Raw genomic sequence first — 17952 nt, 5'->3', positions numbered from 1 at the left:
TGAAAAGAAGCGGGGAGAGAGGATATCTATGCTTTGTTTCTGATTTTAGAAGGAAAGCTTTCAGTCTTTCACCATTGAGTATGATATTACCTGTGGGTTCTTCACATATGGTCATTATTATGTTGAAGTAGTTCCCTTGTATTCCTAGTTTGTTGAATGTTCTTATCATGAAACAGTGTTGAATTTTATCAAATAGTTTTTCTGCACTAATTGAAATTATCATGTGGTTTTGTCCATCATTCTGTTAATATGGTGTATTACATTGACTAATTTTCATGTTGAACCATCCTTGCATGCCAGGAATAAATTCTACTTGGTCATACTGCATAATCTTTTTAATGTGTTGTTGAGTTTGGTTTGCTAGTATTTTGTGGAGCATTTTTGCATCAATATTCATCAGGGATATTGGTCTATAGTTTTCTTGTAGTATCTTTACCTGATTTTGGTATCAGGGCAATGCTGGCCTCATAAAATAAGTTTTGAAGTATTCCCTCCTCTTCAATTTTTTTAAAGAGTTTGAGAAGGATTGGTGTTAACTTTTCTTTAAATGTTTGGTAGAATGCTCCAGTGAAGCCATATAGTGTTGGGATTTTTTTTGATCGGAGGTTTTTGATTACTGATTCAATCTCTTTACTAGTTATAGATCTGTTCAGATTTTTTTTTAATTTTTTTTTTTTGTGTGTGAGGAAGATCAGCCCTGAGCTAACATCCGTGCTGATCCTCCTCTTTTTGCTGAGGAAGACTAGCTCTGAGCTAACAGCTATTGCCAATCCTCCTCCTTTTTTTTTTTCCCCCCCCAAAGCCCCAGTAGATAGTTGTATGTCATAGTTGCACATCCTTCTAGTTGCTGTATGTGGGATGCAGCCGCAGCACGGCCGGAGAAGCAGTGCGTCGGTGCGCGCCTGGGATCCGAACCTGGACCGCCAGTAGCGGAGTGCGCTAAGCCACGGGGCCAGCCCTGTTCAGATTTTTTAATTTACGATTCAGTCTTGGTAGGTTGTATGTTTATAAAAATCTATCTATTTCTAAAGAAGATGTGATACATATATATACACACACAATGGAATACTACTCAGCCATAAAAAAAGACAAAATTGTCCCATTTGCAAAAACATGGATGGACCTGGAGGGAATTATGTTAAGTGAAATAAGCCAGACAGAGAAAGACAAACACTGAATGACTTCACTCATATGTGGAATATAAACTAACACATGGACAGAGAGAACAGTTTGGTGGTTACCAGGAGGCAGGGGGTTAGGGATGGGCATAAGGGGTGATGGGGTGCATTTATATGGTGACTGACAAATAATAATGTACAAGTGGAATCTCACAATGTTATAAACTATTATGACATCAATAAAAAAAGATCTATCCATTTCTTCTAGGTTATGCAATTTGTTGCAATATAAATTGTTCATAGTAGTGTCTTATGATTATTTTTATTTCTGTGGCAACAGTTGTAGTGTCTCCTCTTTCATTTCTGATATTTGTTATTTGAATCTTCTCTCTGTTTTTCTTAGTCTAGCTAAGGGTTTGTCAATTTTGTTGATCTTTTTTAAAAACCAACTCTTAGTGTCTTTGATTTTTTCCTATTGTTTTAATATTCTCTATTTAGTTTATTTCTGCTCTAATCTTCATTATTTCATTCCTCATGTATCTTTGGGTGTAGTTTGTTCTTCTTTTTCTAGTTCCTTGATGTATAAAGTAAGCTTGTTGAATTGAGATATTTCTTCTTTTTTAATGAAGGTGTTTACCATTATACACTTTTCTGTTAGTACTGCTTTTCCTGCATCTTATAGTTTTTGGTATATTCTATTTTTGTTTTCACTTGCCTAAAGATATTTTCTAACTTCCCTTGTGATTTCTTCTTCAGGTTTAAGAGTGTATTGCGGGCCGGCCCTGTGGCATAGCGGCTAGGTGCCCGTGCTCTGCTGCTGGCGGCCCAGGTTCGGATCCCAGGCATGCACCGATGCACCGCTTGTCGGGCCATGCTGTGACGGCGTCCCATATAAAGTGGAGGAGGATGGGCATGGATGTTAGCCCAGGGCCAGTCTTCCTCAGCAAAAAAGAGAAGAATTGGCATGGATGTTAGCTCAGGACTGATCTTCACCAAAAAAAAAAAAAAAAAAAGAGCACATTGTTTAATTTGCACATATTTGTGAATTTTCCAGTTTTCCTCCTATTATTGATTTCTAGTTTCATACCATTGTGGTTGGAAAATATACACGGTATGATTTCAATCTTAAATTTGTTAGGACTTGTTTTATGGCCTAACATGTGATCTATCCTGGAGAACGTTCTGGGTATGCTTGAGAAGAATGTGTATTCTGCTGCTATTAGGTAGAGTGTTCTGTACATATCTATAAGGTTCAACTGGTCTATCATTTTTTTCAAGTACTCTGTTTCCTTATTGATCTTTGCTCTGGTTGATCTATACATCACTGAAAGTGGGGTATTGAAATCTCTTACAATTATTGTGTTACTTTCTACTTCTCCCTTTAATCTTGTCAGTGTTTGCTTCATATATTTTGTTTCTCTGCTCTTACGTGCATATACAATTGTTATATATTCCTAGTAAATTGATCCTTTTATCATTATATAATGTCCTTCTTTGTCTCTTGTAACAGTTTTTGACCTAAAGTATATTTTGTCTAATATATGTATGGCCACCCCTGCTCTCTTGTGCTTACCATTCGCATCGAATATCTTTTTCCACCCTTTCACTTGCAGCTTATGTATATCCTTACATCTAAAACGAGTCTCTTGTAGACAGCATATAGTTGGACCTTGTTTTTTATCCATTAAGCCACTCTATGTATTTTGATTGGAGAGTTTAATCCATTTATGTTTAAAGTAATTACTGATAGAGAAGGACTTACTACTGCCATTTCACTGTCTTCTGGTTATTTTGTCTCTCTTTTTTTCTCTTATTGTCTTCTTTTGTGTTTCATTGATTTTTTTTTTTTTTTTGTAGTGATATGCTTTGATTCCCTTCTCCTTTTCCTTTGTGCAACTTTTATAGGTATTTGCTTTGTTGTTAGCATGGGAATTAGATAAAACATCTTATGGTTCTAACAATCTATTTTAAACTGATAACTTCAGTTGCATACAAAAACTTTACTCCTTTATATACCCTCTCCATGTTTTATATTATTGATGTCATAAATTATATCTTTTTACATTTTGTATCCATTAACATAACTTTATAGTTATAGTTATTTTTATGCTTTTAAGTTTTATACCAGAATTAAAAGTAATTTATGCACCACCATTACAGTACTACAGAATTTTGTATTTGTTTATATATTTACCTTTACCAGTGAGTTTTATATTTTGGTATGCTCTCATGTTGCTGTGTAGAGTCTTTTTGTTTCACCTTGAAAAACTCTCTTTAACAATTCTTATAAGGCAGGTCTAATGGTGATGAACTCCCTCAGCTTTTGTTTATCTGGAAGTGTCTTAATTTCTCCTTCATTTTTGAAGGACAGTTTGCAGAATATAACAATCTTGGTGGGCACATTTTTACTTTTAGCACTTAGAATATGTCACCCCACTCCCTTCTGGCCTTAATGTTTCTAGTGAGTAATCCACTGATAATCTTATGGGAGCTTCCTTGTATGTGATAAGTTGTTTTTCTTGCTGCTGTCAACATTCTCTGTCTTTGATTTTTGACAGTTTGATTACAACATGTCTTGGTGTGGGCCTTTTTAAGTTCATCCTAGTTGGAGTTCTTTGAGCTTCTTAAATTTGGATGTTCAATTCCTTCCTCAGATTTGATAAGCTCTCTGCCCTTTTCTCTCTCTCTCCCTCTTTTGGGACTCCAACAATGCATTTAATTGATCCACTTCATGGTGTCCCATAGGCCCTTAGGCTTAACTTTTCTTCATTCTTTTTTCTTTTTATTCTCCTGATTTGCTAATTTCAAAGGATATATCTTTGAGTTAACTCCTTGATCAAGTCTACCGTTCAACTCTCTAGTGAATTTTTCAATTCAGTTATCATATTCTTCAGCTCCAGAATACCTGTTTGGTTGTCTTTTTATAATTTCTATCTCTTTGTTGATATTCTCATTTTGTTCACATATCATCTTTCTGATTTCGTTCAGTTGTTTTTCTGTATTCTACTATAGTGCACTGAGCTCCTTTAGGACTATTTGAGTTATTTGTCAGGTAATTCATAGGTTTCCATTTCTTTATTAGGGTAGGTTTGTAGATTAATTTTGTTCCTTTGATTGGGCCACGTTTTCCTGTTTGTGTGTCTTGTTATTTTTTGTTATGTTTCATGCATTTGAAGAAACAGTCACCTCTCCCAGTCTTAATGGACTGGATTTGTGTAGTGGAAGACTTTCACTAATCAATCTGGCTAGAGAGTCTGGAGGTCCTTCAAACTTTTTGGGGGGAATGCATCTTCTCTGGGTTTGTGCACATAATTTCCCAATTAGGGAGCTTTGCCAGTTTCTTTTTCAGGAGTTTGTAATCTCTTCCTCTCTCTGTGTTTGTCTGTGGTATTGCAGGTTCTCTAGTGCTGCAACAAGCCACTAAGATCTTTTGCTTTCTGCAGCTCCCCAGGCATCCAAACTATGCTGGTTCTGTTACTGCTTCAAGTCAAGGAAGACAGAAACCAATCCCTAGGGTAGCCCCTTCAAAAGCTGAAACATTGGATGCACATTCCACTCTTCTCTCCCCCCGCCTCCCACCCAAGAGAGAAGCTGAGAGTTGAGTGCTTTCTCCTAATCATGCTGACCTGAGCCAACCTCCATCTGCAGCACTGTCAATTCTCTGGTGCTGCAAAAAGCAGCGGAACTCTCTTTAACTCTCCATAGTCCCCAGGCATTGAAAGTATGCTGGCTCCCCAGCAGTGGTCAGAGTTAGGCAACACAGACACCAGTCCCACAGGCAGCCACCACAAAGCCAGAACATTGGACACATTCCATTCTTTTCTTTATCTCCCTGGGGAGAAACCGCAAGCTGGACTGGCTTTGGGGAAGGGCTACTGTGGTTGATATAAAATGGCTTTCTTATCTGTTTCAATATGGCTGTTCTTGACTTTGAGCTTGACTTTTTTTTTTTTTTTTTTAAAGATTTTATTTATTTTATTTTTTCCCCCCAAAGCCCCAGTGGATAGTTGTATGTCGTAGCTGCACATCCTTCTAGTTGCTGTATGCGGGACTGGGCCTCAGGATGAACGGAGAAGTGGTGCCTCGATGCGCACCCGGGATCCGAACCCGGGCCACCAGCATCGCAGCGCGCGCACTTAACCACCAAGCCACAGGGCCGGCCCTGAGCTTGACTTCTTAATTGGTTTCTGGAGTTCTCATAAAGGCTCTTGGGGCCATATACTATCATTAAGTCAATTTCTCTGTGGGGAAACAAGGACTGGGGCTTCCTATTCTGCTATCTTGCTGATGTCACTCCTGAAGAATTTTTTAAATGTTTATTATGTATTCAATTTTCCTCTTTTGGTAATGATCTGCTTGTATTTCTTGTCTATTTCCATACTGGAATGTTTGCCTCTTTAAAATTGATTTGTAGTAGGCATTTCTATGTTTTGCATACTAATCCTTTGTCTGTTTTATAGGCTGCAAATATCTTCTAAGTCTGTGGCTCGTCTTTTCCATCTGTTAATATTTTGTTTGTATTTTTTGTTTGTTTTTAGTTTGTTTTTGTTTATTCTCAGCTGAGTTTTAAAAACATATCAACTTGACATTTTGGGAGTTTGGCATAGACCATACATACACAATACATCCTATTGATATTTTAAGTCCCCTTTAATAAATTTTTAATTCTATTATTCAAAAGATCCATTACAGGGGCCGGCCCGGTGGCACAGTGGTTAGGTTCGTGTGTTCCGCTTCAGCGGTCTGGGATTCGCCGGTTCGGATCCTGGGCACGGACCTACTCACCGCTCATCAAGCCATGCTGAGGCAGCGTCCCACGTAGAAGAACCAGAAGGACCTACAACTAGGATATACAACTATGTACTGGGGCTTTGGGGAGAAAAAGGAAGATTGGCAACAGATGTTAGCTCAGAGCCAAACCTCCTCAAAAAAAAAAAAAAAAGATCTATTATTCAACATTAACCTCAAGTCTAAATCGAAGTCTTTACCTGATGTGTAAATAAACGACTGTAAATGCTTTCCATGCACTCTACGGATTCTTATTACTTTTTAGGTATATTTTATATATCACAAATGCAGCTATTTGAAATGTACAATTCAAAGATTTTTAATAAATTACTGAGTTGAACAACCATCATTATCCACTTTTAGGACATTTCCATCATCTCAAGATCTTCTGTGCTCAATTGCAGGAAATCCCTGTTCCCACCTCTAGCCCCAGGCAACAACTAATTTACTTTCTGTCTCTATAGATTTGCCTATTCTAGACATTTTATAAAAATGGAATCATACAGGGGCCAGCCTGGTAGCATAGCGTTTAAGTTCATGTGCTCCGCTTCGGTGGCCTGGGGCTCGCAGGTTCGGATCCTGGGCATGGAACTGCACACCGCTTATCAAGCCATGCTGTGGCAAGCGTCCGTCATGTAGGGTAGAGGAAGGTGGGCACACATGTTAACCCAGGGCCAATCTCCCTCAGCAAAACGAGGAGGATCAGCAACAGATGTTAGCTCAGGGCTAATCTTCCTCACCAAAAAAAAAAAAATGGAATCATACAATATGTGGTCTTTTGTGGCTGGCTTCTTTCACTAAGCATAATGTTTCTGAGGTTCGTGCATGTTGCAGCATGAATCAGTAGATTGTTCCTTTTTTACTGAGGAATAGTATTCTACTGTACAACATACCATATTTTGTTTATCCATTCATCAGTTGACAGATACTTGGGTTGCTTCCACTTTTTGTCTATTACGAATACTGCTGCTATGAACATTTGTATACAAGTACTTGTGTGCTTATAAGCCACTTGTATATATTTTTTGGTGATATGTATTCCAATCGTTTGCCTATTTTTTAAACTGGGTTATTTGTCTTCTAATTACTGAGTTCTTTATATATTCTGGATGTGAGCCTTTTATCAGATGTATGATTTGAAAATATTTTCTCACAGCCTATGACTTGTCCTTTCATTTTTTAAATGGTGGTAACATAACTTTTTATTTGTTCATCCATTCACTTGTTCATGTCCTTTGGATTATTTCTGGTTTTGAACTATTACAAATAAAGCAGCTATGAATATTTGTATAGAATATTTGTGAATACACATGTTTTCATTTGTCAAGAGTAAATACTCAAAAGAGTGGAAATGGTGGGTCATATAATGAGAGTACGTTTAACTTTCCAATAAACTGCCACACTGTTTACCAAAGTGGTTATACCATGTCACATTCTAGCACACAGTGGATGAAAGAGCCAGTAGTTCCATATCCTCTCCAATACAAGGTAATGTAAGTACTTCAAATTTTAGCCATTTGAGGGAGAGTGTACAGTGGTATCACATTGGTATTTTTCTTGTTTTATTTTTTTTATTGTGGTAAAACATATATAATAGTTATCATTTTAACCATTTGTATGTGGTAATCATTCAGTAGCATTAAATACATTCACATGCTGTGTGCCCATCACCACAATCTATACCCCAAACTTTCATCATCCCCAACACAAACTATGTACCCATTAAACAACAACTCCATTCCCACCAGTCCCTGATAACCCCTATTCTGCTTTCTGTCTCTATGAATTTGCCTATTTTAGGTACCTCGTATAAGTGGAATCATACAACATTTGTCCTTCTCTGGCTGACTTATTTCACTAAGCATAATGTTTTCAAGGTCCATGCATGTTCTTGCATATATAAAAATTTTATTCCTTTTTATGGCTGAATGGTATTCTATTGTATTTACATACCACATTTTGTTTATCCACTCATCTGCTTGATGGGCACTTGGATTGTTTTCTACCTTTTGGCTATTGTGAATAATGCTGCTAGGAACATTGGTGTACAGATTATCTGTTCAAGTCCCTGCTTTCAGTTTTTTTGAATATACACCTAGGAGTGGAATTGCTGGGTCTTATGGTAATTCTGTGTTTAACTTTTTGAGGAACTGCCAAACAGTTTTCCACACTGGCTGCATCATTTTATATTCTCACCAACAACGCACAAAGTTTCTACTTTCTCCAAATCCTCGTCAACATTTCTTATTTTCCATTTTTGTTTGTTTGTTTTTTAAATTATAGCCATCCTAGTAGGTGTGATGTGGTATCCCACTGTGGTTTTGATTTGCATTTCCCTAATAATTAGTGATGTTGAGCATGTTTTCATGTACTTATTGGCCAGTTATATCACTTCTTTAGAGAAATGTGTAGTCAATTCTCTTGCCCATTTCTGAATTGAGTTTTTTGTTGTTGAGTTTTAGGAGTTCTTTATATATTTTGGATATTAAACCCTTATCAGATATATGATTTCCAAATGTTTTTACTCATTCAACAGGTTGTCTTTTCACTTTCCTGAGAGTATCCTATGGTTTGTAAAAGTTTTTAATTTTAACGAAGTCCAATTTATCTACTTTTTCTTTGTTGCTTGTGCGATTGGTGTCATATCCAAATAATCACTGCCAAATCCAATGTCATGAAGATCTTCTCCAGTGTTTTCATTTAAGAGTTTTATAGTTTACTTTAAGGGTTAGATGCAAAGGATTCCTAAAGGCTGAGGGCAAAGACCATTTCTGATAGAGCTTTAATTGGCAATAGCTTTACAAATAAAAGCACAAGGTGCCTCAATCCCCAGATTCTCTTAGTTAATGCTTTGTTAAAAATGAAATGCTCACCAATGAAAACAATTTGAACTCTTTCACATACTGAAGAAACATTTTGAAATTTGATTAATTGCCTTTTAATTTGTCTGAATCTATTTAATTTGTTTCGTCTAGATTTTGGAATATTATGTTTCTTAAAATAGGTCAATGTGCACATCAAATATCTGTTGCCTTGTAAATATTCTGATTCTGTGACTGATGCGCACACACAATGAGGTGAGCACTTCTTTCTTCTGTGTTCCCTACTGTATATGCAGGGCTTTTTACTCAATGGATGCTCAAGAGACATTACATGATTTACTGCCCTATGAGAGTTGAGAGAATAGTGAGTAAAAGAGAAAGTTTGATAAAACTCACCAATTTGCCATGTATTCCATTAAAATAACCTCTCCACATAGAACATAACTATAACTGTGAATATGCATTTCTTGAAAATTATAAAATTTTTCTCTCATAACTGAGCTGATATATTTTGAAACTTGAGAAGAGGGATGTTTAGTTTAACATACCGCCTTTGAGTGTTAAATCCATTAAGATGATTCTCTCTGAGTTCAGACACTAACGATAAAACCATCTGTAAAACAAAATCAGTTGCAGGTTAACTCACACTGCAAACAGGATTACATCAGTTTTGTTTCTCTTGGTGTGATATTTCCGTTGAGATTCCCAACCCGCCCCCACCTGTCTTCTCCTTGTTTCACATTGTCTAAATGAAAACAAAGCAGCCAAGTTACATTTACTAATAAGTTGGATTTTATGTTTAATGTCTGTTATTCCATATTCCTATTTAAGCAAATGAACAATAGATAATTAATTTTCTAAGAATTAAAACCAAACCCATTAAAAATAAAACCACATTAGAGCTAGATTATTTTTTCTTTCTTAATTTAGTTCTTTATTTTTAAAAATGCCATTCATACATAAAGCTTCCAAAAGACAAGAATAGTTAACAAACATTAAAAATCTCATAACGTTTCTTAGAAGAGCCATGTTAAGATCATAAATTAAAATTTCTTGAATTTGGCTAAAATTTAAGGCACAAGTAAACACAGGTTTAACACTAAGATATAAATATATAATACTATTTACAAGGTTGTTATTTATTGAATTTTTTTACTTCAACATAAAATTCCTATCAGGTTATTTTAAATACAAAATTTCTCCAACAGTAAAAGGCTGTGTTTACATTGGTTAAGGAAATCTCTTCTCCCAAAAATCTTTGAGAGAATAAATGAGATCTGTTAAGAGACAGAGAGGTTGGTTGATTTAGAATAACCTCTCCTGGTTTCCTTCTTCTTTCTCGTAATCTCTCATCTCACATTTCTTCCTTACATGGCCATAAGTCCGCCCAAGGTAAGAAGAGATAAACATAGAAAAGTTAAACATCTCTCCTGGAGGAGTGAAATATTTCCATTTACTCTTTTTGCTGATGGTACATTAAGTAATGAAAATTTCAATACTAATAAATTAAAAATACTCACATTTTTAAGCAAACCAGGATAGTAATCTGCAGGTGCATACCCAAGACCTTGAGTAAAAAGACCAACTTCTTTCATATCAAATCTGAATGCCGAAAGTATATGAGATAACAACCCCTAAAAAACACAAAGAGAAAAAGTTCTTAAAAGTGAATGCAAGTGCCTATTACATATAATGCCTAGAATCTGGGTCATTTGTAAATGGGGTGGTCTTTATGAAACAAATAATCTTACTTTATCCAAGTACCCAGTTCACTTTGATTCAAGATATAAAGAAGAAATAAGTTGGCATTAAAATTATTACATTAAAAATAATTCCATTTAAATAAATGTTAACAGTGAAACACAAATACATAACGAATGAACAGTGCTTTAACCATATTAAGAATGTGATCTTTATCATTTTTAAACCAGCAAAATATTTTATCTGAGTAGATACAACAATTTAATACATGACAAAGAATGCACCACAAATCACTAGAGAAAGGAAATATTATGCAATAAGTGGTGCTGGGAAAACTATTTGAAAAAAGATTAGATTCTCACCTTATGTGATTCATCAAAATATACTTGAATTTAATGTAAGTTAAAGAGAGTAATGTAAAAAATGAAATGAAATAATAAACAAGAAGAAAATATAAGTACTTTTCATGTGTCTGAATGGGGAAGAACTTTGTAAACTGAAAATCAAGGAAACAAATCATTAGTTCTTCTAAATAAAAATAAAACCTTGTGTTTTTCAGAAAATAATATATGCACGAACTAGGAATAATATTAACAACAAATAATACAGATCATATGTAATCAAATAAGTGTGCAAAATATCACATGACAAACACTAAGAACATAAAAAATGAGTATGAACAGATAATTTGTAAGAGAAAATACATATTTTCTCAAGAAATGCATGGATAACTGTTCATCCTCATAAACAAAAAGGGTAGATTTAAACATCAACATACCATTTTTCATTTCGTGAATTAAAGATTTTTACAGACAGGTGAATACCTAATGCTAATCCGGGTTCTCTGAAACAGGTACTCTGTGTGAACTACTGAAAGAATATAAACGGGGATGTGTACATCAATGCTGTTGTGACCTGCACAAAGGCACCAAGAGAGAGTGTGAGTGGGTGTAACACAGCCCATAACCCACCCCCAAGCTTGGACTGCCAGGGCTACATCTACCCAGAGGTTTGTAACCTGAACAAAGACGCCTTATAGGGTGGATAAAGGCCTGCCTTATAGAAAGCAATTTGAGAACATATAGCAAAGGTTTTAAAAGCATTCAGAACTTTTAATCTATCTGGCATACATTTAAGGAAATAAATCCAAATATGACGATGGGAATTACACTCAAAGATGTTCACTACAGTGTTATTTCTCATAGTGAAAAATGTCTTAACAGCAGGGAATGATTAATTTATAATACCCTCATACAGTGGCTCATTGTACAACATTAAAATGTTTATAAAGAATTTATGAGGGCCGGCCCTGTGGCTTGGTGGTTAAGTGCGCACACTGCGATGCTGGTGGCCCGGGTTCGGATCCCGGGTGTGCATCGAGGCACCACTTCTCCGTTCATCCTGAGGCCGAGTCCCACATACAGCAACTAGAAGGATGTGCAGCTACGACATACAACTATCCACTGGGGCTTTGGGGGGAAAAAATAAAATAAATAAAATCTTTAAAAAAAAAAAAGAAACATACATGTGAAAAAAAAAAGAATTTATGATAGCATTTTAAATGGTTATATTAAAATGTTAAATGAAGAAAGGAAGATGCAAAATTTTATACACAGAAACAATCTCATCAACATAAAAATAATCCATACATGGAAATGAAAAAATAATAGAAGAAAATATCATCAATTGTGTGTGTGTAGGGTGGTGCTATTATAAGTATATATATTTTTTCTTCTTTCTGCTTTAGTACATTTTCCAGTTTCCTATATGTGTATGTACTACTTTTATAATCAGGAAAAAATATTTACTTTTTGAAAAAGTATCGTATTTGGAAATATTTTATTTTTTAACAACAGCTTTATTGAGATATAATTTATATAACATAAAATTCACTAAAAACTCAGTGGTTTTTAGTATATTCACAGAGAAATAGTCATTTTACATTTTTTTAAAAAGTCCTACACTGCACTTTGTGAATACACATTAGAGATAAAATGAACATGTCTATGTGCATATAAATGTGCATGTGAGCTCACATACAAATACTCTGGGAGGACAGTCTAACCTAGGGAAGAGGCTGTATCACCTCAGTAAAGGGCAGGCCCTACCAGACCAGGACAGCAAACACATACTACCAGTAACGCCCAGAGTAGATATTTACTAATCCATCATGGCACTCGTTTCAATTTTATCATAAACTAGTTTACATGTTCAAAAATATATAAAATAAAATGACAAATTTTACCCACCATCGAACTTGATAAAGCATTAGAAACACCAAGGAAACCTTCTGCGCCATCTCTCCTCTTCCCACCACAACTCTATAGCAGTCCCTCCCTACCAGGGAAGATTCTAACCAGATCTGGTGTGCACCCTTTTGTGTAGACCATGGTGTTTTTTCTCTGTGAGCTCAAACATGCCTCAGTATCCTCAAAACAGAACTCTACTAAGTCATATAGGTTGAAACCGGCTGTCCCTACATGACATCCCAACTACTGTTTCAAATTAGAAAAGTTCATAGCAAGTTAACAAAGTAACTTTGAAACACTAAGTAGAAGACATTCATGATTTAAAAAAATCCCAGCAACATGTATAACATGATTTACAAAAATGAATCTTTTGGGGGGGAGGGGACAGGAAATTTACCGAGTTAAAATGAACTCTTTGCAAGGTATACGACAATCAAAAGGCTTCTTACTAGAGTGAAGAAAAGGCTGGATAGAAGCCACTTGTATATCATTTGACGTTTTTTCCTTTCAGTTCAAAGCTGTCTTTATAAATATAGAAAGCCAAAGGGGCTGACAGCAGGCCCAGGTGAGTTCACCTCCCAGTTATTTTCAAACACCAAGCGCAATCTGGGTGAGAGCAAGCAGTCGTGGTCAGGTTGGCAAAGCCAGGGGAAGTAAATCACAGCCAATGTACCATCCCTTGGGGGCGGTGTTTACTGGCAGATTCTACTTAGTTCACCACAACCAAGAGCATACGTGGTGCTCTCAGCAAGCAGAGTGGGACCTGACACTCTGTGTGAGGTACAATGCAGGTGTTCTGGTGAAGGAAAGCCCAGCCAAGCCTGGCCAGCCATATGCCACATCCATGTGTAAGCGCCGACACTAGACCAGGCAGGGGGAAGGAGGAGGCCGGGCTTGGTTTGGAAACTAGACATCCAAGGGCTCAGAGTCAGGGGCAGTTTTTCATGGAGGAGGTCAGGCTGATGCCAGATGGAGGGAGGCTAGTACTAGAGGGGCTTAACTTTCTGCCACCAGGCTTGTTAAAGCGCTTATATACTGGGAGCTGATCTAAGTGCTTTACAAATAGCAATTCACTGAATCCCCAAAGCCTAAAGGGTAAGTGCTATTACTGAATCTGTGTTATAGATGAAGAAAATGAGACACACAGAATTTATGTAACATGCCCAAGGCTGGTTACCTACTCTATGGCCAAATCTTATGAGGAACCCCCCTGTATCCTTTCTCCATGAGGCAGCTGGAATAGTTTTTTAACATAACAGTACAAATCTGATTGGTCCTCAGCTTAAGACCCTTTATGGCTCCCAATTACTCTTATGGTGAAGCCCAAACTTCTTCCCAAAGCAAGGAAGCCTGGCCCCACCAGTTTTGCAGCCCCTGCCTGGAGCTAACTTTCCCTCACTAGATTGTCTGGGGACCTAGAGGGTCCCTCAGGACTTTAGTACGTTCTAGTCCCTCTGCCAGGAGGGCTCTTCTAGCCACTTCACCAGGTTAAGTGAGGGAATTCTAACAATTATGACAACTAAAGTTTACAGAGTGCTTACGATGTGTGAAGCAACTTTGCTAAGTTCTCTAAGTATGGCATCTCACTTAAAATCCCATGAATTCAGTTTTTAATAAAATTCAATTACACAAAGTTTCAATCAAGCCACCTATAAACAGGTGGCTTCTATCATTATAATTCACAGGATTGACCCTTAAAAAATTAAAGCACAAAGTATTACAGACCCAGTGGAGATAAAAAGTAATGTAATGTATGTAGAAAAGAAGCAAATGTGTTTCAAGGCAGTAGCAGTTAAGGGTCAGTTAAGATTGTAGGTCTTCAGAAAAACCACGCCAAGGCTTTCCCCTTGTAATCCAGTGCCTCCCAGAAGCACTCACATCCTGGGCCTTGGATCAGTGCATGGAGGGTAGCTTCCCAAAACTGCATAAGTTACTTTGGTAGCTAAGCCAATGAAAGCCAAAAAAAAAAAAAAAATCTAGGACATTCAGTAGATTCAGAGGGTGCGAACAGGGATTGTAAATAACTCCTGAGTAATGTTTAAAATAGCCATAAACAGGGCCGGCCCTGTGGCGTAGTGGTTAAGTGCGTGCACTCCATTGCTGGCGGCCGGGGTTCGGATCCCGGGCGCGCACCCGATGCACCGCTTGTCAGGCCATGCTGTAGCGGCGTCCCGTATAAAGTGGAGGAAGATGGGCACAGATGTTAACTCAGGGCCAGTCTTCCTCAGCAAAAAAAATATATATATAGCCATAAACAGTTCCCTAGATAATATTCACAATGTCTGCATTATACAAGCTGACTGTTACACTTAAGGCCTTGGAAATATAAAAATAACTTAATTGGCAGGCCTGTCCTGGCCTAAATTCCCAAAATGATATAGTTAGAAATTGATTTTTTTTAAATCGAATGCTATAAAGATTAGTTCCTTTTTTTCTTTTTTTTTTTTGTGAGGAAGATCAGCCCTGAGCTAACATCCGTGCCCATCTTCCTCCACTTTATGTGGGATGCTGCCACAGCATGGCCTGACAAGCGGTGCACCGGTGGGCGCCCGGGAGCCGAACCCGGGCCGCCAGCAGCGGAGCACGCGCACTTAACTGCTACGCCACGGGGCCAGCCCCTAAAGATTAGTTCCTCATCTTATCTTCCACTCTGTTAAAAAAAACAAAAACAAAAAAATTCCATACCATAATATTCAGTGTTGGCAAGGATGTGGTGAGAGAGGCACTCCACTGCTATTGGGAGCACAAATTTGTAAAGCCTTCTGGGAAGTCACTTGATGATGTGTAGCCCAAAGCATTAAAATTCATATCTTTTTAACCAGTAATTTATTTTCCAAGAATATATCCTAAGGAAAGGTTTAGGTTCATGGCAAAATTACTTATAACAGTGAAAAACTAGAAGCAACCAAAGTACCCAGTAACACTGGATTGGTTGAATTCATTATGGTGTATCCAACAGCGTGAACCATGTTGTAAAAAGATATTTAATGACATAAGAAAAGATAATGTGACACTAATTTGAAAAGCAAGGTGTGAAACTGTATGCTCAACGTGATATTAATTTTGTAACCTAACAAATAGTTAACATAGACTGCTTCTAGGAGTATTTAACATTTCTTCTTTAAACTACTTGTATTTTCAAAGTTTCTACAATTACCATATCTTACTTTTTATCACAGAAGATGTTTTGTAAAATGAAATTATATGCTTTACCTTATGTCTGTTTTTTCCATAATTCCCCAATACGAATTTTTGCAAAGGGCCACAAGAGTTTTATCCCTGGATAAAATAAGCATAGGTCCTAAGAAACAATATATGAAGGCCTGGCTATGGTTACATAACTTCAAAACAGACACCTCAAACTTTAGACCACCAAATCACCCTTTTAAAATAAATTTGAAAACCGATAAGGACTTCTTATTGCTAAGAATAATTTCTTATGGCTAAGAATAACCTAGTGGCAAACAGTCTATACACAAAACCATTCAAGATTCTGTAGGCATTGGCCCTTGGACAAAAATTATTTCCTACAGCCATATGATAATAGATTCTTTTTAAAATGCTTATGGAGCCACCTTGGAGACCCTCTCCTCCAACCCCCTCATTCTGCTGATGAGGAACGGGGTTTCTGAATACACGAAATCAACATCTACAAAAAGGATATGGATGTAAATGAACAGGTTGTGACTTGAAGGGCATAGAGAAAACATGCAAATACATCACCCTTACTAGTGATCTAAAATCCTTCAAGGGTGGAAAGTGCAGGATCCAACACAGCTGTGCATAAAACATTTTAAGCCCAATTTTGATTCATGTAGGAGTTTTAAGAATTCTGTTAATGTTTGAAAAGCCATTTAAAAAACGCTTATACCATGAAGGTGAACTTTCAAGGAGAAAAGTTTTAAATAAACCCCGGGGGAAATCCACTGCTCTTGTTTTCAGGTGTTCTTTTTTGTCCTCGCCTCATTGTATCTGCTCCATCTTGTAACAGACAGCACATTCACAGGCGGGTTAGGAAAGCCGGAGCTATGAGGCTGTGGTTTGGCTCAGGGTCCGGGTATGGAAGAAGGGCTGTGGGTTTTGCTCAGGCAAAGGGCTAGGAGAGCCAAACTGTGGTCAATATTCTTGAACTGAGACAGAGCACATATTTTATGCTTCTCCAAACAATTTCTTCATCTGATCATTAAAGTCTTTTAGAATTTCCCCCACCTTGGTCCTCTATTACATCTATCTCTTTATACAGAATATAAATAAAAACTGTTCGTAAACAGGGATCCCTTATTCCTTCATTCAACAAACATAATATCGAGTGTGATCTGTATTCAAGACACTCTACTAAGGCTGTTGGAATAAGAAGTTCCTACAATCTGATGAAGGGAGACAGAGATGGAAACAGCCATAATATAAGACAGAATGCAGTATGTGCTGTAACAAGGGGTAAGACAATCACTGTGGGAACAGAGGAAGTAAAGATCAATTCCAACTGTAGGGTTTCAGAGTGCTCCCAGAGATGATGACTTCTGAGCTGACTCTGACAGCTGGGGAAGGAGAGCAAGAGCGAAGGGAAGGAGGCACAGGAAAGAGAGTGTGTGTGATGTTGGCTGGGACAGACAGAGAAACGATTAGAGAGGGAGTAGAGCGAGATGGGGGGAAAGGGGCCATGTGGTCCATCAAAGACAAGGAAAATGCTCCGGTCACTCCTACTGCTCCAAGCCTGCGCTGGATTCCTAAGAACAGCCTGCCCCTACAGGGCCTCAGCCCACCTGATCAAACTTACCTCCCAATCTTTCTTTTTGAGACCTGTGATTTGATGACATCAAACTCCCTGCTGGTCACCAAATTCATCCATTCCTTTCCCACCTCCGTACCATTTTTTTTTCTCTTGAGAAACCCAACAATCCCCACCCATCTCTAGCTGCCATAATTACACCTATGTTTCAAAATACATCTTTCTCCAAGATTCCTGTTCCAGTTCCCAACTGGATGAGACTGTGTTCTCCTGAAATCTCCATGGTATCCTATTTCTATTTCTCTCACAGTGCCTTCCATGTTCTACCTTGCACTGTAGTTATGAGAGTCCTCATTCTGTTCATTAGCCCACAGGCTCTCCAAGGAAGGGATTGTCTTATTACTCTTTATATTCCTTAGAGCAACTGTTAACTAGCCCTCAGCATTTCACACAATAGGTGTTCAATAAACACTAGCTGAATCAAACTCAATAGAATGGACTGCTCATTTATAGTTACTGAATAATATAATTACTGCAGGATTCCT

General features: G+C 37.4%; 1 protein-coding gene across 9 annotated transcripts in view; it reads right to left on the bottom strand.

The window, feature by feature from the left end:
- Nucleotides 1-17952, bottom strand: part of FANCC (FA complementation group C) — a 265045-nt gene that overhangs the window by 72558 nt on the left and 174535 nt on the right. For all 9 annotated transcript variants that reach the window (XM_087444295.1, XM_087444301.1, XM_087444298.1 and 6 more), the window contains 2 exons: nt 10249-10362; nt 9277-9341 (listed from right to left, as the gene is read on the bottom strand). In XM_087444295.1, coding sequence (XP_087300421.1) covers nt 9277-9341; nt 10249-10362 — 179 coding nt within the window. The remainder of the gene's footprint in view (nt 1-9276; nt 9342-10248; nt 10363-17952) is intronic.

The sequence above is a fragment of the Ceratotherium simum genome, chromosome 20 (assembly GCF_057802395.1).
Source record: "Ceratotherium simum simum isolate JZ-2026a chromosome 20, ASM5780239v1, whole genome shotgun sequence".
Taxonomy (NCBI): domain Eukaryota; kingdom Metazoa; phylum Chordata; class Mammalia; order Perissodactyla; family Rhinocerotidae; genus Ceratotherium; species Ceratotherium simum.
Note: the sequence above shows the minus strand (reverse complement) of the source record. Positions and strands in the feature narration are given on the sequence as shown.